General features: G+C 61.8%; 1 protein-coding gene across 1 annotated transcript in view; it reads right to left on the minus strand.

Annotated features, from left to right (window-relative positions):
• The window catches only part of ATAD2B (ATPase family AAA domain containing 2B), a 77,698-nt gene that overhangs the window by 19,454 nt on the left and 36,260 nt on the right, over positions 1 to 21,984 (minus strand). The window contains exons 11-21 of the mRNA XM_044675213.1: positions 20,933 to 21,048; positions 20,415 to 20,589; positions 18,988 to 19,076; positions 18,189 to 18,348; positions 12,324 to 12,414; positions 8,602 to 8,913; positions 8,011 to 8,143; positions 5,008 to 5,194; positions 4,155 to 4,340; positions 3,352 to 3,487; positions 753 to 949 (exon numbers count right to left, since the gene is read on the minus strand). Of these exons, the coding sequence (XP_044531148.1) occupies positions 753 to 949; positions 3,352 to 3,487; positions 4,155 to 4,340; positions 5,008 to 5,194; positions 8,011 to 8,143; positions 8,602 to 8,913; positions 12,324 to 12,414; positions 18,189 to 18,348; positions 18,988 to 19,076; positions 20,415 to 20,589; positions 20,933 to 21,048 (1,782 nt within the window). The remainder of the gene's footprint in view (positions 1 to 752; positions 950 to 3,351; positions 3,488 to 4,154; positions 4,341 to 5,007; positions 5,195 to 8,010; positions 8,144 to 8,601; positions 8,914 to 12,323; positions 12,415 to 18,188; positions 18,349 to 18,987; positions 19,077 to 20,414; positions 20,590 to 20,932; positions 21,049 to 21,984) is intronic.

Here is a 21,984-nt window from a genome sequence, read left to right on the forward strand (position 1 = left end):
GGAAGGAAGGAAGGAAGGAAGGAAGGAAGGAAGGAAGGAAGGAAGGAAGGAAGGAGGATGGGAGGGAGGAAGAACCACCCAAGTTGTTCAAACATGGAGTCGGAACGCACAGAAGAGGTCAGCACAGATGGCCTCAGTGGGTCCAGACAGAATCCATTATTCCAGGATAAAAGCTGGGATTGAAGCTGCCCCAGAAAAGTCCAAATGGAAAACTTCTTGCCCCGCCACCATGGGCCACACTTGCCCCGGGCACACATGCACACGCACACACAGATGCACACACATGAGACGAGCACCAGGGGCGGAAATTTTCCACTGGAAATAGAGAAACCGTCCCCTCGCAGAGGGGAGCCCAAGGGTGTGTGCACACGGCCTCCCGCCCCAGGTGTCCCCCAGGCCGTAGCCAAGTGTGGGAAGACACCCAGGAATGGAGTCCTCCCAGGCTCGGCCGTCACCACCACCCGCCGGGCCTCGGGCCTCGGGCCTGGGCGAGATTTATCCTGGAATAAGAGGCATCTGGTGTGGACGGGTGCCCAGAGGAATTCAAAATTGCCAAGCGAGTGATCGGAGGGACCAGGTCTGGGTTCAGAGAATCCAGAGCCGCCCAAGAATCAAGCCCCGATTTTAGCCCCAAGTCGCCAGACGGCGCTGGAGGCCCCTGAGGGGGAGCGTCCTCCAGCCTTCTTTTCCCAAATTTTGTTCTTTTTAGGCAGTTCAACTTCACTGTTTGCACCCTACTACGGACACAAGACCTCTTCAATATCCACCGGTTTGCTGAAGATGCTAAAGCGCTTGTCGGTGGCCAGCCTCTTGGTCACGTCCCTGAGAAAGAGCCGCAGCTCCCGCAGCGTGTTCTCCTCCTGGTCCTCCATTCGGGTCTTTTCGGACTCGGACAGCTGGCGGGACGGGGATGGCAGGGCCAGAGGCAGCACCTCCATTGCATACAGAGCTGGAGACGAGAGAAGAGGGACACGGAGAGCCGCCGGGGCCTTAGAGGCGAGAAGCCGGGAGGGCCCCGAGGCCTTGCCGGGCCTTTTCCAGAAACCCCAGAGGGAGGCCCTGTATAGGCCTGGCACGGGAGGGAAGGGAGGCTGCCCAAAGCCTTCCTCCCACCAGGAAGATGATCCCACGGCCCGGGAGCAGGAAGAGGGAAGGAGCACCCCGAGCACGGCCAGAGGGTCGCAGGGCCAGGAAGGAGCACGAGGGACCCTTCGAAGAAGCCTTCGGCTCCTCCCGGCTCCGGCCTCCAGATGGAGGGGAAACGAGGTCCTATCCGGGAGTCTCACTCCCGAGCCCAAAGCTCTCGAAGGGGCGGGTTACAGAGTGAAAACCTCCTGGCAGGACAACAAAGGCCCAGGGAGGCCCCCGGCCCCCGCCCTCTGCACACGCCACTCTATCTCAGAGGGGTCCGTAAGGGTCGGGAGCCCCCTGTAAGGCTGACCCCGCAGACTCTCCGGCAGCGTCTGGAGGGCGCCAAGATGGCACTGCCCAGCGGGAGGCCCCGGACGGACTAGCCCAGCCCCCGCTGCCCCCATCTTCTCTCGAGCCCCCGAGGGATCCCTTCTCCTGTGGCTGATCTCAGCCTGGGGTCGGTCCCACCACATGGGCCGCTGAGTGCCACCACCAAGTGCCGGGGCCCCCCGTCATCCAGGCCCTCGCTGCCACTCGGCACCCTCAGCGGCCCCCCGAGAACCCTAAATGCCCATTTTACAGGGAAACGGAGGCCATTCTCTACAACGGCCCTCTGTCTCCCACAAGGAAGCGTCTGAGCCGTCCCGTTGCACCCCGTCTCCTCTGACAGTGCCCCCCGCTTCTCTTGGATCTCCCCCTGCTGCCCACAGCCATGGCCTCTCCCGGATCTCCTGGACCCCCGACACCTAGCCTCCACCCAAAGTGCTCTCTCCAGAGCGCCCGGCGATCTTAGCGGCCAGATCTGACAGCCTTCACTTGGGCCTCCTTCCCCTCGCCTGGCCTCTCGCAGGATCCCTGGATCCTGGCGGTCACTCTCTCGGCTCTCAAGGCTTGGGACGGGCCTGGAAGGCAGCTCGGTCTGGCCGTCCGCTCCCCCTCGGGTCCTGGTCACTGATTACGAAGACCAATGAAGGCTCCGTCCTGGGCCCCTTCTCCCCTCCCTCCATCCTCCTTCTGGGGACCTCGTTGGCTCCCCTGGATTTAATGACCGTCTCTCTCTTCACTGTGGTTATCGGATCTACCCAGCTTTCCCCAAGCTCTGTGCCGGCCTCCAGCCTCTCCTTCCGAGCTGCCCTTTGGGCACTCCAGATGGCTGCCCGGCAGACGCCCCAGGCTCAGAGTGTCCTAAAGGGAATCACTTCTTAGTCTGGGCTGCCCATTTCCCCCCAGTCTGCCCTCCTCGACCTCCCACGGGGCCCCGTCCCCCAGCTGCTCAGGCTCTTCTCCCTCACTGCCTGGACTACTGCCGCAGGCCCCCGGGGGAGGCTCTGCCTGCCTCCCGCCACCCGAGTGCAGGCTGCCCCGTGTCGGCCCCTGCCCAGAGGCTCCCCTTAGCCTCAGGCCTCATTTTGGCCCTCGAGCGCTTCCTCCCTGGCCATCCCTCCTCCTTCGGTCCGAGCCTCTGCCGGGTTTCAGAACAGAACCGGAACGCCGAGCGCTTCGGCGAGACCCAACGTCCCCCCTCCTGATGACGCAGCCCTGACAGACTCGGGCTTCTGCAGAGAACAGGATGAGGAGTCCCAGAGCCCGGAAAGGGCGGATCTCCGGGGGCTCGGCCTGAAGGCCTCCGAGAAAGGGGGGGTCCCTGCCTCAGGAGTGCCCACTCCACACGGGGAGCCCCTTTCCCCGATCTTGAAAGCTTTGCTCTAAGCCCTCCTCCTGCACACGGAACCCCACTAAACCGGGGTTACCTCGGTCATCACTCGTTTTAAACAGGCCGCATGGCTAGGAGGCCCCCCGGCTGCCCACCTCCCCGCCAGTCTGAGCATAATCTGGGGGAGAGCCGGCCAGCTGGTGAAGTGGCACCGGGGCCCGTACTTTCCCAGAATCCCTGAGACCGAGAAAGCACCTTCCTGCACTGGAGGAGGGCCCTGGATGGCGCAGAAGAGGAAGGCCTGCCGGGCCTCCCCTCTGTCCGGGCCTCCCCTCCGGCCGGGCCTCCCTCGCAGGTCAGGAAGAGGAGAGGACGGAGCTACAGCCAGAGGGACCACAGCCAAGCAGGCCCTCTGCTCTCCTCACGCCCGGCCCGGGGTCGCCTCCCTTCCTGGGGGCAGACCTTGCTGGGATGTCCGAGAGGCAGGGAGGCCCCCCGAGCCGTCCGCCCCCTCGGCCCGCCTTCCCACCCGGGCCGGGCCCGTCTGGTGAGCGGCGGAGCCTTACCGGCTTTTTTCCTTCTTGGCGGCGGCATCGACGCCTGATTGAGAATCAACTCCTGGAAAAACTTGAGCCTGTCCTCCTCGACGGGCCTCTGGATGTACAGGACCTCCTCGTACTGGATCCTGAAGATGCACTTGACCTACGGGGAGGGCCCGCCCGCCGCGGTCAGCTCTCGGCCCCAGGCTGCCCGCGTGGCGCCCGCAGGGGCCTCCAGAGACCAGGCCCCGAGCCGAGCTCGCTTAGACTCGCTCCGAGGCGGGGGTCACCGGGGGCTCCTCTCCCTGAGCCCGCGGCGAGGCGGCGCTTGGCCAGCCCCAAGAAAAGAAGAGGCTGCGGGTCCACCAAGACCAGACCAAGGGGAGGGCCAGCTAGGAGTCCCGGAGCACCCCGACACCCCGCCACCGAGGCTGGCTCTGGGGAGGCGGCCTCCCCTCGCACCCCACCTTCAGCAAGACCAGACGGGCCCCTGAGCCCCGGGAAGCGAGCCGGAGCTTCGGGAGAGCCCAGGGAGCAAAGCGGGTCCAGGAGGGCTCCCCGCGCCCCCGAGGCATCCCTGGGCTTGGTGACGGCCATCAGCAGAGGCCCCGGGGCCAGGGGGACGGCTTCCGGCCGTGGCGGCTCCCTGCAACGTCCGGCCGGGCCAGCCCCGGCCCCTGAAAGACCTCCCCAGGCGTGCAGACGGCCACATGCGCCTCCTCTCCCTCCCCGCGACGTGCCAGGCCGTCTGTGACCGTGGGGGCTCCCCGGGCCGAGCCGCCACCCTGGCCCGGCCGAGCTCGGGTCACCCGCTTGCCGGGCCCCCTTACCTCCTCGGGCAGCTCGCTGTACATGGTCTCCGAGGTGGACAGGAGGAAGATGGGCGAGAAGGACGGGATGTCCTGCAGCAGCGTCAGGAACGTCGCCCGCACCGTCTCGCTGACGGCCTCCCACCAGTCGCCGATGTGAGGCATGTACACGATGCTCGGCACGGTCCTCCGGGCCTCGCGGAAGATCTGAGGGGGAGAGGGAGGCGCGGCCTGTCGGGGGGGGGGAGCGCTCCTTGGAGCAGCCGGAGGCCGTCACACCGGCGAGGGGGGAGGGCAGGGAGGCAGGGCTTCGAATGCCGAGATCATAAGCCTCTAGGATCCATCCTGGAGGGAGTGGGGAGCCAGCGCAGACTACAGGCAGGCCTGCACTTTAGGAGGTGCCTAGCCCAGGGTTCCTGCTAGAGAGGAGGGGAGCCCGCAGCAGGGCAGGGCCATCTGGTCCCTGGGCCGGGTCTGGAGGGCCAGGGAGGACGGCCAGAGGAGGGTGAGGGGGCAGGAGGTGGGGGGGAACCTGGAGCTCGCTTTGGGGCACTGACTGACTAAGGAGGCGAGGCAAGAGCCCGGAGGCTGGCAGAGAGAAGGGGAGGCTCTGCCAGGGGAGACAGAGGGCCTCCCACGAGCTGGGACAGGAGAGGCTCTCGAGGAGAAGAAGTGACCACCGACAGCCGCCCCGAGCCCGAGGGGAGGCCCGAGGAGAGGCCCGGGGAGAATGGATTAGGCAACGCTGAGGCCAGGAGCCAGACTCCGGAGGGGCACGAGCAGAGAGGGCGCCCGGGGAGGCCGGCCTGGCCCCAGGAGCCTCAGGGGGGCCGTGAGGCCGGCCGGAAGGACGCCCCGCCCCGCCAGGACTCACCTGGGCGCACGACTCCTCGGGGGTTTTGGCACTGACTGAGTAAAGCGCAGGGAGGTCGAGTCTGTGCACGGAGAACCTCTCCAGAGTGTGCAGCAGGGCGGGAGCCAGGTGCGAGGTCTGCCCCGAGCCCCTCTCCCCGGACAGCAGCAAGCGGGGCCTGTACGACGTGGGCTGCTGAGAGGCTGACCTGCGGCACGAGACGAGACGGGCTCAGAGCTCCGGCAGGGAGCCGCCGGGGAGAGGCGCTCCGAGGGGGACCATCACGCCCCCTCGGGCCCCCCAGAGAGGGGGTGCGGGGCCGGGGTGGCAGAGGACGCGGCACCCCCCCAGGCCTCGTGCGTGAAGGGCCGGGCCGGGCGGACCCCCATCTGACAAATAAGGAAATCGAGGCAGGCAGCGGCCCGGTGACCTGCAGAGGTGCCCACGAGAGGCTCTTCTCAGACCGTCGAGGCCCGTCCTCAGAAGCTGGCGAAGGCAGGCCTCGAGTGTCCCCTGGAGGCCCGCCCAGAGGAGGCTGCGTCAGGGCCGATCCCCAGCGCTCTCTGGGCGCAGGCGGCAGAGGCGAGGCCTCCCCTCTGAACCCAGAAGTGGCTGGTGCTGCCCTCCGAGCGCTTGACTCCGGGCTCTGCAGAGAAGTGGCTCCACCAAAGCTCAGGAGGGACCCCGGCACCGAGCGAGCCTCCCAGGCTCTGGGGGACGTCCTCGACTCACATTTCCAACAGGGCAGCCCAAAACAGAGTTCGGAAGAGCTTTACTAGTCTTCAGATCTCCCACCTCCTTACCTTTGCCCAGGGCACACCGTCCCCTCCTAGAACTCTTGGCTCACTTCCAAGCCCAACAAAATGACGCCCCCAACACGGGAGGCTTCTCAGGCCCTCCTGAGGCAGGCAGGGCTCGGCCCAGGCTCAAAAAGCGGGCCTGGGACAACCCAGAGGAAGCCTCCGCACCGAGGAGGGAAGAGGCAAAAGAGCCTCGTCCCATCTCGCAGCGACCGCCCCGTGGCGTGACCCAAGCCTTCTCCAGAGAACCGTAGACACACGCGAGAAACACTTGGAAAGGGCTCCGAATGCCTCGGCACGACGGGAAGGAACCCTCAGAACCACCGCGGGGGGCCCAAGAGGGGAACCACGGACCAGCCGGCCCTCGAAAGGGCACGGAGAAGCCAAACGGGGGACGTGGAGGGCCGGCCTCCTCCGGGCGGCCGGGGGGACGGGCCGGAATGGGAAGGAGGCGAGGCAGGAGAGGCCCTGCGGAGGCGGCACCAGGCTCAGAGCGGGCCTTCGGGGGAGGCAGCGGGAGAGTTGAGGCTGGAGGGAAGCGAGCAAAGGCGCCCCAGGACAGGCCCCTTCTCGGCCCCTGGCGCGACTTGGGGGCCCCCGCCGTCCGCGGCTCTGTCTCCGGCAGCTTCCCGCCCGGCCACCACCTCCAGCAGTTTCCTGCCGGGAGGCTGCAGGCGGGCCGGAGCTCTGGGCCGGAGCCGGGGGGCTGCAGGCGGGCCTCGGGCCGCTCCGGTTCCCCCAGCCACCTCGGTGCCTTTAGGGTCATCCTGCAGAAGGCCAGTGCCCGGCCGCCCACCGCCTGTGCCGAGAGCCGCTGGCCGGGCAGCCGGGAAACGCCGGCGTCCGACACCGCCTGAGGAGTTGTGAGGGCCAGACACGAGCCTCGGCCTGTCCTGAAGGGCCCGATGACACGGCCGAGCCTCGTTCTTGTCGCTTCAGGGCCAGACGGGGCGCCGCACGAGGGGCCCCCCCAGACCTCCCGCTTCGCCCGAGAGGAGCCATCCACGAGCGAGCGCGTTCTTGCCTCGTCGCCTCCCCCTCTGGGCAAGCCGGGACGCCTCTCCTGGACGGCCCTTCGCCCGAGCCTCGTCCCCCACACCTGCACGAGGGCAGGCACCTCGGGGTCCGCTGGCCTCCGGCCCTCCCGGCGATGGAGCCACCCTGCGCTCAGCTGACCCACCGAGTGCCGGGCGGCCTCCGGGCGCTGCTCTCCTTGGCCCGCCCTGCAGCTGGGGCGACCGAGGCCAAGACAGGAAGCGGCTCGCCGCCAGATCTGAACTCGGGGCTCGCCACGACTTTCCTGAGCAGAGAAGCCCGCCGCGTGCAGCCTCTCTTCCTCGGCCCGTTCGCCTGGGAGCTGCCTCCCCACACCCGGGGCCGCCCGTGTAGAAAGGACTCGGCCCGGCTCTTCGGGCCCTCGGCCGGCCCTCGCAGGACGCTCCCTGGCCGAGCTCCTGGCTTTCCTCCAGGCCCAGCTCGAGATCTTCGTGGCCTCTCTGGCCGCCTCGGCCGGCACTGCGGAGCCTGGCACCGGGGCGGGCGGCACACGGTGGGCTCCGACATGCCTCTGTTCAGGCGGCCCAGCCCCGCCCAAGCACCAGGCAGCTCCGCGAGTCCGAGGGGGCACCACGCTGGCCGTCCGGGTCTCCCCCTTCTCCGGACGACGGAGATCCGGATACACCGTACGGAAGGGAGAGCGGACGCCTCAATAGGCTCCAAGCCGGCAGAGACGGACGTCGCCAGCGGCGGCCAGGGGGCCGCTTTGCCCGGCAGGCCGGCCAGTGAGAAAGAGGGGCACGTGGGGCGCGAGACGGCCCCGAGGACGGCCGCGCCAGCTCCTGCTTCGGCTCCTCCAGCCGAGCCCCAACAAGGCCCTTCCCGCCAAGGTGGGAGACGAGGAAACTCCCAGGGCCGAGGGGCCACGAACAGGGTGCGAATGGGCCCCGGCGCGGCGCATGCCGAGCTCAGCAGGCCTCGGGCCTCCCCGACGGCTCCCCCAACCCAGAAGCAATCCGGATCGGTTCCAGACAGAGGAGCCCCGCCGGAGCCCAGGCCTAGCCCTGCCCCCCAGGCCGCTGCCCTAACGAGTTCTCCCATAAATGACCCACTGAGGGAAGAGCCACTCAGGAGAGCCGGGCCCGCGGCCGGCCCGGAGAGAGCCAGAGGAGCGGCGGGGGGACTGGCGAGGCGCCGGAACGCCTCGTGCCACCCGGCGGACACTCACGTGCTGAAATGCAGGTAGGCCTTCTGGGCGGCGGCAGGGGGCGCCTTCTTTGGTGATCCAGAGGGACAGCCGGCCTCGAAGATGGACAGAGCGTTCTCGTCGTCGCTGTCGTCCAGGAGGAGGCTCTGCGCGTCTGTCCGAGGTGAGAAAGCAAGTGAGGCCTCGAGGCCTCGGGGTCCGAGCCCCCCTGCAGGAGCCCGTGCCGCACCCCGGCAGGTCCAGTCAGCCTCCTCTACCCAGGGGGCACCTCGGCCTGGCCTGACCCGGCCCCCTCCGCCTAAGCGGTCCTTTTGGCCAACCCTGACCCGATCCCAGTCACGGGGACCCCCCCAACACCACCGTCCCTTCTTTCCCCGGTGACCGGCTGGACACCCGGGACGGGAAACCCAAAGGGTGCCGCGCCCCAAGGACTGCAGGCAGCGACGCCCGAGGGACCCCCGGGACCACCTGGACGGGAGGCTGCAGGGCGGGCGTCGCGCTGATTCCAGGAGAGGCGACTCCCCCCCCCCCCCGCCCATGCAGAGCCCGGCCTGAGGCCCCCGCCTGGCGGGCAGAGCGCAGGGCGCGCCGGGGCCCGGGGCAGGGCCGTACCTTCGCGCCTGTCGGCCGGGCCGCTCTCGGCGTGAGGAAAGACTCTCCGCAGGACGGCCAGGATGTGGTTGAAGCTCCTCTCGAGCAGCGGGCGCACGATGGGCGACAGGGCCTGGCCCGAGGCCGTGACGGCGCGCTGCGAGGCGGGCACGATGTTCCGCATGGCGTGCTGGAAGTCGTGGGCGCTGAGCACGATGGAGGACACGTCGAGCTGCAGCTTGTGGCTGCTGGCGTAGATCTGCGGGTAGCGCCGGCGCAGGGCCAGGAGGGCGGCCTCCGTGCACAGGGCCTTGATGTCGGCGCCGCAGTAGCCTAATGCACACAGGGAGACAGAAGGGCGCAGACGTGAGACCGACGCTGGGCCCGCCGTGCCGGCCTCGGGGGTCCCCGGCACGGCTCTCCTCGCTCAAAGGGGAGCTCGGGCGGCCTCCGGGTTCGAGGCGGTCGGTGACCCGGGACGGGCGGCCTGCTGGGCAGCCCCCTCTCCAGCCGTGCCAGGGAGAGGCTCCCCAACAACCTGGCGGTGAGGCCCAGACTGGGGTCCGGACGACGCTCTGAACCTCACAACAGCCCCTCGACGGAGGCACCACGGGGAGCCCCATTTCACACTGGAGGAACCTGCAGCCCCACAGCGGGGGTCCCGACCCCAGGCCGGGGGGGCTCTGTGACCGGACGGCCCCCGGCGGCCTTTCAGCCCAGACATTAAAGGCGCCGGAAGCTTTGTTTCTTCTCTAGAAACCCTAGAAAGCCCAAAAGCCACCCTAAAGCCACCAGGTGCGTCTGGCAGGCACAGAAGGGCGTCTCTGGCCGGGGGGGCTCCCCGCAGGCTTCTCCCCCAGCAGCGCTCTACAGCGGGCAGCCTGGCGGAGGGACCCGCCACCATCGCCTGCCCCCTCCGAGGGGCTCCACACGCCTGTGGGAGGTCCCCTACCCAGGACCCAGACGGGATGGGACTCGCAGTGTGAAATGCAGCTGACCCAGCACGGGCTCGGGGGCTATTCCCCGTGGGGGGGCTCTGCCGAGCGGAGCGTGCCCAGGTCGGGCCCCATCAGGCTCCAGGAGCTCCCTCGTCCGGCCCTAGAGGCCCCGAGAGGCAGGGGGGGAGCGCTCCGGCTGCGTGCGGGTCAGCACAGGGAAGGGGATCGTCCGGCCCTCGGACATCTCTCCTTCCCCCAGCCGGGAGAGAGAACGTTCCAGTGGCCGCCCCGGGGCCCGCGGTCAGGGATGGGAACGTGTCCCGTCGGCGGCCTCAAAGGCACTCTGGGAGCCCCACAGCCCCCCGACACTGGGCGGGATGCCACTCTCAGGACGGCGGCCAGGGCCTGCCCGTTGTAACACCGACGAAGCGGGCACTCTATAAAAGCCTGTGCCGGGGGCATCTCGGCCCACAAGGAAGGGCCGAGGACCCAGCGGGTCGAGGGGCAGGAGCCCTCGCTGGGCTTTGGTTCCAGGCGGGCACTGAGCTGATGGGCATCTCATGCCACTCTTCTTCTCGTGGTCAGGGGGAGAAAGGGGGGACATTCTAACACACACGTGTAGACTTGGGGGGGTGTGACCTGCCCAGCAGCTCCCCAAGTCCCCGACTACATGCCACTTTTTATACCCGAGAGAAGACGACTGCGCCGCTCACCCAAAACAAAGTCACCCCCACACACGCACGCACACACGCACCCCTACGGAGCGAGCTCGTCCAGCCACAGACTCACTGGCCGTAGAGCGGGCCATTCCATTCCTCTCCCCACACACACCAGAGATCGGGCTGCCCTCTGCCACGGGTACTCCCTGGACGCCTCTGGGGCAGGACCCCACGAGTCTGTGCTTGTGGGGGTCCTCTCCGCCCTCCCAAGACCCAATCGGAGGCCCACGGGGAGGCCTACGATGACCGGTGGCCAGCTCCAGGGCGGCCTCAGAAGGAGAAGGGCTGAGGGTCAAGGAGGGACGCCGTCGGGGCCTGCCAGGCCAGCAAGTCCCCCAAAAAGCCGAGAGCGTGCTCAGTGGCGATCACGTCGGGGCGACCCCCGTCCCCCACGAGAGCGGGGAGGTGGGAGCTACGAGAACACACACACAGGCACGCCCCGGGAGGCTGCGAAAGACAGGCCGCGGCACGCGGCACGAGGACGGTCTGGCCACGTCACTCATCGGGCACGAAGGGAACAAACAGCAGCCCCAGATGGGACGCCGGCGGCCTCGTGAGGCTGAAGAAATGCCCGACCGCCTTCCCGTGCCATGACCAGAGCACAAAGCACAGCCTACGCCTATTTGGCTTTCTCAGGGCCACGCTGGCTCTCCATGAGAATGTGCCCCAGCGGACACGAGCCGCCTGAAGGCCGGGCCTTTGGCGAAAAACACAAGGCCAGGCAGGAAAAGGAAAGGCCGCGAGCTGCCCGCCTGCCTTTGGCACCAAGATGGGCAGAGCCGGCGGGAATCTGAAAAGCCGCGGCACCGCGGCCAGGAGAACGAGGAGAAGGCAGCCGTGCCGAGCTGCCCACGCCGAATTCAGAAAGAAGAAGGTGGCGATGCCAAGGGAGAACGAGAATCTCGGACGGAGAAGAAGAAGGAAGCCAGAAGAGAGCAGAGGGAAAGAGTGCCTGGGGCTGGCTGCGGGCCGGTCTGCTAGGGGCAGGGCAGGGCAGGGCAGGGCAGCCGTCCCCAGAGCCCTTGCGGGGGTCCTCGTGTCCCTCCAGGGGCGCCCTGGACGCTCTACGGCCCCGGCGGCTCTCCCTTCAAACGCCACCCTCTCCCACCAAGCAGCACAAGGCCAAATCGCCATGGAATGGGTTGGGTGCATGCTGTCTGGTACCCGGCCAAGGTTAGACTGGCGGTGTGCCGGAGAGAGTTACGCTTTCTCGTCAGCCGAAGACGTCGAGGTCTTTGAGTCTCAGAAGCTGAGGGAGGCTGCTTCGGAGATGGAGGTCCCTGTGGATGAAGAGGATAATTCGGATGTAGCTGACTGAATATGGACTGACGGGCAATTTCGGGGTCTGCTTCGTGGCTGGGAGAGAGCCCAGCGCCTCCTGAACCGAGGGAAGGGGCTCTGCCGGCCTATCCTGGACGGGTTCCGGGGGGGCCTCTGGACCCGTTTTCTCGAGAGTCAGAGGGGAACAAAGGAAAGAAAAGGAGCAGCAATGAAGGAAAGCAGGAGCCCTCTGCCCGGCCACAGCGGATCACTACACACACACGGCCCAGGGGCCCAGCGGCGGCAGCGGCGGACCCGGCCCTCACGTGGGCATCTTTGCCGGCAAACCCACCGAAGACTCGCCGAGCGGGGACGCCTCGATGCCCGAGCAGAGCCGGCAGGGCCACAGGCCCGGCCACGTGGGCCTGCTCGACATGGGGGGAGAAGAGGAGACCCGCGCGGCAGCTTCTCGACCCTCGGAGCAGGCACGGGGCGAGGCGGCCGCCTCAGACAGGCTCCTGCTTCTCCTGCATTTAGGACAGCTGGCTTTACAGACATCCTCGATGGATGCCATGAAGAAAGCGGGCACCGGGTGCCCACAAGGAAGAGGAGCCTCGTGCCCCCGCTGTCTTTCGTTTGGCAGCACTAAGAGATCACGCTCTACACCGAGCCAAAAGGATCTAAGAACCAAAGTCCAGACTTGCTTCCCACGCTGGAAGAGCCACCGAGTCTTTGACTGCCCTTCCCAAGTGGAACCAAAGGTGACCAAGGCTGCCCGGGGGCAGGCACGGATTCACAAATGACCAACTTCAAAAGTGCCACTCACCAACACATTTCTCAGCCAGTTCGCCAAGGAAGGGGTCCGACAGTCTGGGGCTCCAATCCCGGGTGTGGATCTGCAAAATGTGCTTCCGGGCCTAGGGAGCAAAGCACAGGCAGATTAGGGGGCGCACGTTCAAGACTCCCAGAGACGGCAGCCCTCCCCCAGACAAGCACTGCGCAGGAGGGCGACGACGAGGGACAGACCTCGGAGGGCACTGCCAGGAGGCACCTGCCGGGGCAGAGGCCTTCCCACAGAAAGAGACCAGCCCGGCAAGTGTGCGTCCGAGGCCGGTCCTCCCGATTCTAATCATCCTGGCTACGAGAGAGGTCGAGGCCAAGGGGAGTCCCGGCGCCCCTCTTCCACCAACAGAGCGTCTCTTGGCGCTGCTGGGGCCTTGGGAAGGCTTATCGGCCCTCCTGTGACTTTGTGTAAGGAGGTATCCGCTCCTCCGAGGAAACCATCGCAAAGAGATTCCGGGGTTTCCGCCCGGCCCGGTTTGCGGTGTCCGTGCCCTTTTCACGTCTTGGACCGCTGCTAGCAGCGACGGTGAGGACGGTGAGGACGGTGAGGACGGACACCGTCGCTTTCCTCGGCCCTCTTGCTGGGGCAAAGGGCCGACCCTGGGTTCTAGAGGGATACGACTTCCTCGGGTCAGGAGAGTGCCAGGGCCTCTTTTCCAGAGATGTTTAAGCAGGCATCCGTGTGATATTGCCTTGTCAAATGCCCTCTCCACGACGACTGAAATGACTTCTGCTGTTGAAGTCATTCATGGGATCAGTAGCATTTCCACCTGTTCATTTGTGATAGAAATTCAACCTGGACAAATGGTAGAATCCATGTAATGCGTCAGTCTCTGGGCCGACGTTTTATTTACAACATCTGCATCGATATTCGGGGGGGCATGAACGTCTGCAGTTCTTTTCCTCTCTTCTGAGTCTCCATGATTAAGATCATCAAGACCATATTTGTCTCATGGAAGGAATTCAGTAGCCCTTTTTTCCACTTCTTTGTACTACTAGAATTGTTGGGTAGGATGAATTTATGAACCCGTCGCATCCTACAGCTTTTTCCTTCCTTTTGGAGTTCACTTAGGGCTCATTAAATTTCTTTCTTGAAGATTGGGGAGATTGTTAGTCCATTAATCTGGGTAAATTGCAAATCTTTAATTATTCATTCCTTCCATTGAGAATGTCGGTTTTGTTGGCATGTAGTTAAGTGAAATAGCTCTTCATGATTTTTTAAATTGTGCCTTCCATTCATCTTTTATTATTTTTGATACCACTTATTTGGTTTCCTTCCTTTAAAAAAAACCCAAGCTATCTAATAGTTTGCCTATCCTACTAAGTTTTTTTAAAAAAATATACCATAGTTCTATTAATAGTTTTTTTGTTGTGAATTTTGTTTGTATCTCCTTGATTTCAAAATTTCCGTTTTGGCGTGTTTAATTTAGGTTACTTTGTTTATATTTATTTGGTTTTCTAGTGGCTTTTTAAAAGAATTTATGTCTTAATTCATTAGCATGCTCTCTCTCTTTTATTGATGAAAGTATCTGGAGATAAAAATTTCTCCTAAATATGGATTTATCAGGACCCCAGAACTCTGCTATGCTGTCACATTGTTGTGTGATTACCTTTAGTAAAATTGTTTGCTGCTTTTGTGATTTATTCTTTGACCTACTCTTTGAACTATATTTGTCAGGATTGAATGCTCTTATATAGGGCCAATTTTTGTGATAGCTGTTAGATACAGTTGAGAAATAAGTATGTACTTTTTTTTGGTTTCTATTCGTCTGGAAGTCTATTCTAATTTTTCTAAGATTCTATTCAGAACTTTCATTTCTGCTTATTTTTTGGTTATATTTCTCTAGGTCTGAGAAAAGTAAATTATGGTCCCCTGTCTTTACACTTTCTCTCTTGAAATTTTTTAATTTTCCTTTTAGAATTTTGAAATTATGCTATTTGGTACATATCATTTCAGCACTGATAATAATTCATTTTCTATGATAACTGAGCAAAATGTAGTTTCCCTTTTTATCTCTTTTAAGTAGGCCTACCTACTTGTGTTGCTGACTTTGTCTAAGATCATGATTAGCACATCCCAATTTTTTTAATTTCATCTGAAGCACAGTATTGTCTGTTCAAGTCCCTTATTTTAAGTCTGTCTGTATTTTTGTTTCAAGCATATTTCTTATAAACATTACTGGATTCTGGTTTCTAATATATTATGCTCCACTCTTCCATCTTATGGGTGATTTTGTGTCATGGACATTTAGTTATGGTTGCTGATTGTATTTCCTCTCCATACCCTAGTCTCTTATTTTTTTTTTTAAACCCTTAACTTCTGTGTATTGGCTCATAGGCAGAAGAGTGGTAAGGGTAGGCAATGGGGGTCAAGTGACTTGCCCAGGGTCACACAGCTAGGAAGTGTCTGAGGCCAGATTTGAACCCAGGACCTCCCGTCTCTAGGCCTGGCTCTCAATCCACTGAGCTACCCAGCTGCCCCCTACCCTATTCTCTTATACTTTTCCTTCTCTTTGTTTACCATTTTGATTTAAGTCTATTTTGCTTCTGACTAATCCCTCCCCTAATTTCTATTCCATCTTATTCCCCCTACTCTTAAACCTTTTTCCCTTCTGTAACTGGTAAAATGTATTTCTGTCCCCAAATATATCTGTATTCTTTCCTCCTTTCACCAGTTCAGGTGTAAATAATGTCCCAAGGCACTACACAGCCTCTTCCCCAATCTTTCTTGTAGAAAGTTCTATTTATATATCCCACTTTGGTAAAATAGTTTTCCCATTCTTCCTTTCCTGTACCCGTTTCCCCTGTGTATTCCTTTTCTCTTCCCTTTCCATTCTCCTTTTAAGATCCTCATGACACAGCCCCAATCCCAGCTGGATGGCAGAGTACCCAGGAGCAGAGCAAAGTCTCCGTTCTAACCTCCACTCTAGGCAGAGGCCTGAGCGGGAAACCCAGATCAAAGGGAAGCTGGCTTGGCTGTTCTGAACCTGCAGAGCCTCCCCTAGCTGCCTAACGGTGGCTGGGCCCAATAGCTGAAGTGAAACATCCAGCCAGGAAAAAGCCAAGAGAGCTTGCTCAGATCAGGAAAGACTCAGTGAGCAGACTTTGCCCTGGAAAACATCATCCTGGAAGCCCTGAAGGCCTGCAGGTCGCCAGTCCAATTGAGACACCGGAATACTCCATATCCCGAGAAAGCAGCAAAAGGAACCAAAAGGACAGAATTCAGCCTGGAAACTCCCCCCAGAATGAGCAACGTCCAGCCCTAACAGAAAGTCCAAAGTGAAGGAGCAGGCGAGAAGACTGAGCGAACAAGAAATGAATCCCATCATAAATGGCCCCTGTGGCAACGAGGAAGCTCAAAACGGCAACGTGATGGATAGGGACGATTCTAAATCTCCTCCCACTGAAGCCTCAAAGAAAAAGGTTACCTAGAATGCTAGAAAGAGATCCTTTGGACAATAAACTCGAGAGCAAATGAGGACGGGTAAGGAAAAAAGTAACCCTCGATAAAGAGATATGGAGGAACTGGCGAGAGACGCAACAACCTGGCCCAAGCACCGAGCTGCTCTGTGGAAATGAGAACGGGCCAAATCGATGCCAAGGACTCCACGAGGCCACCAGAAATCTTCCAGTTAAAAGACAAGAAAAATATTTTAAAATGTCAAGTATCAGGAGCCGAATTCCAGAGCTCCCGGGCCAGGTCGAAGAAGGGCATCGTTAAAGTAGCCGGAAGGAAGACTTCAGGGTACAAGCAGCATCCTCCAGACTTAGCAGCCACAACTATTAAGAAGCAGAGAGCTTGGAATGACATTCTAGAAGGCGATGATGACAGATTCCAGGCAGAAGAGAGCCCAGACTAACTAACGTACCCAGCACAACTGAGTCGAACCCTTCAGAAGGGAAAATGGATCTTTAATGAAACAAGAGGACAAACCAATGTGAACGTGCCATCGTGTAGAATCGAAACTGCTCGTAGGGGAACGGCAACACCTGTACTTCCTCGGAACTTGATCGCCTTCAGGGTCCGAGAGGGAGTCTAGACAAGGCCGCTGATTTTCATGGGCTTCTTCTGTCGGCTGCGGCTGACTGAAGCTGTTACCTCCAGGAGTCTCCTTCCCGTCTTCCTCGGCCTTTCTACGGAAGCCAAACTGGAACAGTCTTGTCTCCTCTTTAGCCGACTTTCCTTTGTTTCTCTGGACTCACTGGCCCTGCTGGCCCTTCCAGAACCAAACCAAGAAACGCCGGGAGGTCAGTCATCCTTGCTTTCCCTGACCATCTGCCAGAGAAGCTTCCGGGGAATCCCCATCGCACGTGACGCTTGCTTTTGGTCTCAGAGAACTTTTTATGCCATAACAAGATTCTTCTCTGCCTGTGGTTCATGGGAGTTCAGCAATGATCAGGTGTGACGTGGGTCTAAAGGCATTTTCTGCGTCACCTGAGCTGATCCCAGGCCGCCTGGCCGCTTCTCTTGGTTCTGTCTGGCGAGTTATGGGGACATTCACGATCCCATCCCTGCCATGAATCCTCCTCCTGGAGCCCAGAAGAGTTTCCCGGCTGGATTGCCAGAACCTGATTCTTTCCTAATACTATGGGTCAATACAGCCCTGGGCCCAAAGGCAGAAAAAGGCCACAGGCGCTTACCTGGGCAAGTCACTAAGCCTCTGTCTGCCTCAGTCTCTTCAACTATAAGAGCCCCTGGGTTTTTGTGCCTAGCACAGTGCGGAGGCTCCACCCCCAGCCCCTGCCCCTCCAAGTCCCATTTTCAAAATTAATCTGCCTGGCCCTGGGACTCATTGTTTTCTTTTTTTCCAAATAAAACAGCCGTCATAAGGGCGAGGCAATGGGGGTTAAGTGGCTCGCCCAGGGCCACCCAGCCAGGAAGCGCCCGAGGCCAGATTTGATCCCAGGACCTCCCTCTGTGGGCCGGCTCTCTGCCCCCAATCCTAACTGCCCTGGGAATCCCTCAGAAGCAGGCTCATCATGTCCTTTCCTGAGATGAAGCGATGTGACCCTGCCGCAGTGGAGAGCCCCAGAACATTTCTGAGCCGAGGCTGTCCGCCCCCTCGGCTCCGCTGTCCCTCTTTCACCGCAGAAGGCGCTCTCCAAGGCCACACGGGGCAGCCAGGGCTCCAGCTCAGACCTCCCGACGGACTCCCAGGCCCGGGGCTCTGGCTTGTGCTGGCGGTGGACAGAAAGCCTTCTCCCTCCACACGGCACACACTGCGCCAGGAAGGACAGAGACGCCGGGGCAACAGCAAGTGGGAAAGGAGGAAGGGGGACGAGAAGGCTCCCAGCCCAGGAGGCCAGAGCTGAAGCGGCCCTCGTGCCCTGACCGCCCGGCGTCCTGACCAGCGTTCTGAAGAAGACGCACACGGGGCCGTCAGGAGGGCTGGGCCGGGACACGCCGTCGGAGAAACAGCCACCGCGTGCTGCTGAGGAGGCCCAGAGAGCCAAGGAAGGCACGAGGGGAGGGCCTAATCCCTCAAGGACGCCGAGGCCTCCCATCTGGCCTCGGCAGCATCCCCGTCCAGTCCCGTGTGGCCGCAGACGCCTCCCGTTCACAAGAGCGGGAGGTGTGGAAAGCGGGGTCACCCAGCCAGGAGGTGCACCCAGGAGCTCCCGCCTCGAGGCCCAGCTCTCAATCCACTGAGCCACCCAGCTGCCCCCATTGGCCACTTTTCTCAGAGGAAGTTCAGAGTCTTGAGAGAAGCCTATTGAGCTGACCCCCCGGGCACTGGCCCTCAGCAGCACCAAGCCCAGCTCAGGCCGGCTCAGAGGGGCATCTCCAGGCTCCGCACAGGCACACGCACATCCCCCCCTTCCCCTAGAGAAGCCCTTTGAGGCTCACCTTTTGATCAGGCAGGTTGAAAAGGAATTCGCGGTCAAAGCGGCCAGGCCTCCTGAGGGCGGGGTCAATGGAGTCCAGCCTGTTGGTAGCACCAATGACGACAATCTCCCCCCTGTTGTCCAGGCCGTCCATGAGAGCAAGGAGGGTTGACACGATGGAACTGGAAGAGAAGAAGGGCTGAAGCTGGGCCCACAACGGCATGGCGGCGTCACCGCCCCATTCGCCAGAGCAAGCGGCCAAGGAGCTCCGAGGCAGCGGGCTCTCCGGCTAGGCCCGGAGAAAGGGTCAGCTAGGGTTCGAGCTGAACATACTGACCCCAGGTGGGGGGAGGGGGAGCAAGCACCCCCCATCCGGCACGGGGCTCAAGGATGACCCCCAGAAGCTGCTGAGGCTGCCGCGAATGGGACAAAGGAACCCCGAGCTCCATCTGTCCTCTCTTCCACTTTCCAGTAGAAAATGTGGAGGCTGCAGGGCCTTCGAGGGTCAGAGAACCGTGTCCCGCTCAGCAAGGAGGAGGAGAGGACCGGGACGGCCTGGCTTCAGGGCCTGCGAGGCTGCCCTCCCTCCTCCCCAGCCCAGCTGGAGGCCACCACACAGACCTCACGGCCATCCCAGTGCCTTCGCCCACAGACAGGGCGCTACTCCCACGGGCTGGCGGCAGCTCCCCACAACTTCCGCTTGAGGGGGCGGCCAAGCTGGCCTCGGGTCGCCCCATACTTTGGCGCCTCCCCCCGCATCACTCTAAGCCCCCGGAGGCCGCAGAGCCGAGGAGGGGGAGCCCTTGCGCTGCCCTCCTCACCTGTGGATCTGGTCTTGTCTGCTCGATCGAACCGGGGCCAAGCCGTCGATCTCATCAAAAAAGATGATCGAGGGCCTCATCAGGTAGGCCTGGGGAGGAAAGACGGCGAGTGAGCCCCGGGGGCTTCCGGCCTCCAAGCCGCCCTGGTCAGAGCAGGCTTCCTCGGCGGGGCTGCGGGCGGAGTGTGTGGAGAACCATTCCAGAGGCCCATTTCCAGAGCCGCGGTCCCCCGAGGAGCGGTGCAGCGAGGCGGGCACCTCGTGGCCAACGCCGCTGCCCCCGTGTCCTGAGAGAGGCCAGCCCCTGCCGCGACACTCCGCTCTGCCCTCTGAGGCCCTGCTGCCCCGAATGCCCTCCCCCAAGCCTTTGCTTCTCTAGGATAAATGTGCCCATTCCTTGGATCAGTCACAAGGCCTGGGCCCTACGGGTCCGCCTCCAGCTCGGCAGGAGCCCCACATGGCATCAGCCTCCGGGGCTACCATGGCACGCCATTCCCGAAGCCATCATGCTGGGCTGGTTTTTAGAGAAACGTGCAGCGCGGGGCAGCCCCTGCTGTGTGTGTGTGGGCACGCCAATTCACCAGCGGGGGACTCTGGGCCCTTCAAGCCCCTTCTGGATGCTGTCACGGCTCAGTAGCGGCACCTGCCACCTTGTGGGCAAAGCACTCAGGCCTTTATGTGGGAGGAGCACAGAGCCCTCAGGCCCTCCCCTGGGGACCCTGCCTTCAGGAGGATCCCTCTAAATGCGGCACAGCCACCGCTCCCTTCTTTTCTGTGATCAGTGCTGCTTGGGATCCCCGGAGCTTAGCACTCATCACTGAGGACTGAAGGGTCCTGACTGGGCTACAATACAGGGACCGCCCTCGTCCCCGCAGAAGAACCCTGGAGGAAAGCCCAGGGCTTGGCCCAGCCCCCCAAGCTGGCCTCGCTTCCCTTGCCAGGCTGGCGGCATCCCTAGGATCTTCCTAGGAGCCCCCTGGCCTCGAGGGGCTGCCCTCTCTTTTCTGCCCTGCTCGGGAATCCCTGGGCAGCTGCAAGGAGCCTCCTCACCTCCCAAACAGTGGCTCACCCATCACATCTGCTCGCTGGCAACTTTCCTCACGCAGATCGCTTCCCCTCTCTGAGGGACAAGAGGGCTTTGGACCCCCCACAAGCAGCCAGGAGGCTGGCCCTCACCCAGTGGAGAAACGGCCCTCGCGGGAGCCTACTGCTAGCAGCAGGCCCGGGAGCCCGAGGGGCCTTCCCACACCCCAGAGAAGGTATCAGAGGTGGGACCTGAAGGGAGGGTGTCTGAACGGCACCAGCAGGGCCCCCCGAGCCTCTCCTCCCCCTAGTCCTCAGGCTGGGGGCCCCTGGCCCAGATCCACTTGGGCTTCTCCCTAGAGCTGGGCAGGCCGAGTGGAGGAGGATTTCCTGGGCCTCCGTTACCTGGTCAAAAAGCAGGCGAAGCTGCCGCTCGGACTCCCCGACCCACTTGCTCAGACAGTCGGCTCCTTTGCGCATGAAGAAAGCCACCTTCTTGTCTCCCTGGCTGCACTCGTTGGCCAGCGCTCTGGCCACCAGCGTCTTCCCGGTGCCGGGAGGACCATAAAACAAGCAGCCCCTGGGGAAGGAAAGCCGCAAGAGTCCGCGTTAGCCGAAGAGCACGTGGCCACGAGTCCTCTGCTGGGCAGAGAAGAGCCTTCCCGGGACAGAAGGGACAGGAGGCGGGCCAGGAGACAAGGGGCACTGGTGGGCAGCCAGCCTCCGGGGCCCGGCCGGGCAACGGCACCAGGCCTGCCAGCTGCAAGGCGTACCTTGGACAGCTCGAGGATAATAAACAAACAAAACAATAAAACTATAAAAAATGATAACAAAAATGGAAAACGGAAAGGCGGTGGAGCAGCCCCTCCTCAGCGGGCAGCAAGAGGGACTCGCTCACCAACAGGGCCGGAGGCTTCACCTACCTGGGAGGCTGGATTTTGAATTTCTCAAAGATTTCGGGGTACAGTAGTGGAAACACCACCATTTCTTTTAGTGCATGAATATGATGGCTCAATCCTCCAATACTATCAAAACGCACCTTGGGAAGAAGGAGGAGAAAGGCCAGCGTAAGGTGCGAGAACCATCAGCGCCCTCCGATCGCAAGCGGCCCAACAAGCACGAGGCTGAGGACACCAACGCGAACGGGGAAGCCGCGTCGTCGCCCTCTCGGCCGAAGCTTTTCTGCATCGCGGCTCCGGAGGGTCTAGAGGCGCCCCGGCCTCCCCTCGTGGCCTTAACCTCTCGGCTAACCTCCTACTGACAGACTCGCAGCAACATCCAACAGGGACGACAGGCGAGCGTTCTCTTTTCTGGCCGACTCGCCCTCCTGGGGGCTCCTAAAAGGACCAGCTTGACATGACTGACCGCCCAATTCATCTGGTTCTGGGATTTCTCTTCCTTCGGGAGATCCTTTACTACTTGCTTCATTCCCTTCTTCTGGGGGGCTCCGTCAAGCTGGGCACTACATCTGCTTAAGTACTCGCGCCTCCCATTTCAGTTGCTGGTTTTACTGGCAGCGCTGGGCAAGAAAACCTCTTCACACAGGAAGAAAGGAGACACGGCACTGCCCGCACCCTGTTACCTGGCCCAATGCGGGGTCCCCAGAAGAATGCTGTCGAACCCCTTGTTCTTCTGAGGACTCTCTTCTCTTTGGGCTTCGGGCTCCTGAACTGCCTCGCCAACCCAAGGGCCCCCAAGGCTCTTCTCTCCTCCCCCAGACCCCTTCCCTTGGCCATCTCCTCGACTTCCACGGATCAAACGACTGTTCCTCTGCCGAGGATGATCAGATCCGCCCATCCTGCCCCCAACTCCCTGCTGACCTCCAGGCTCTCATCTCCAGCTGCCCTCTCCAAGTGGATGTCCAAAACGGAACTCAGAAGCTATCCCTCCTCCTCCTCCTCCCTGCCTTCCCTCAGGCCCCCTGCCAAAGAGTCATCTTGGACTGCTGATTCTCTGCCTCCCCCTGCACATCCAC

Source organism: Gracilinanus agilis, chromosome 1 (genome assembly GCF_016433145.1).
Source record: "Gracilinanus agilis isolate LMUSP501 chromosome 1, AgileGrace, whole genome shotgun sequence".
In the NCBI taxonomy this organism is placed as follows: domain Eukaryota; kingdom Metazoa; phylum Chordata; class Mammalia; order Didelphimorphia; family Didelphidae; genus Gracilinanus; species Gracilinanus agilis.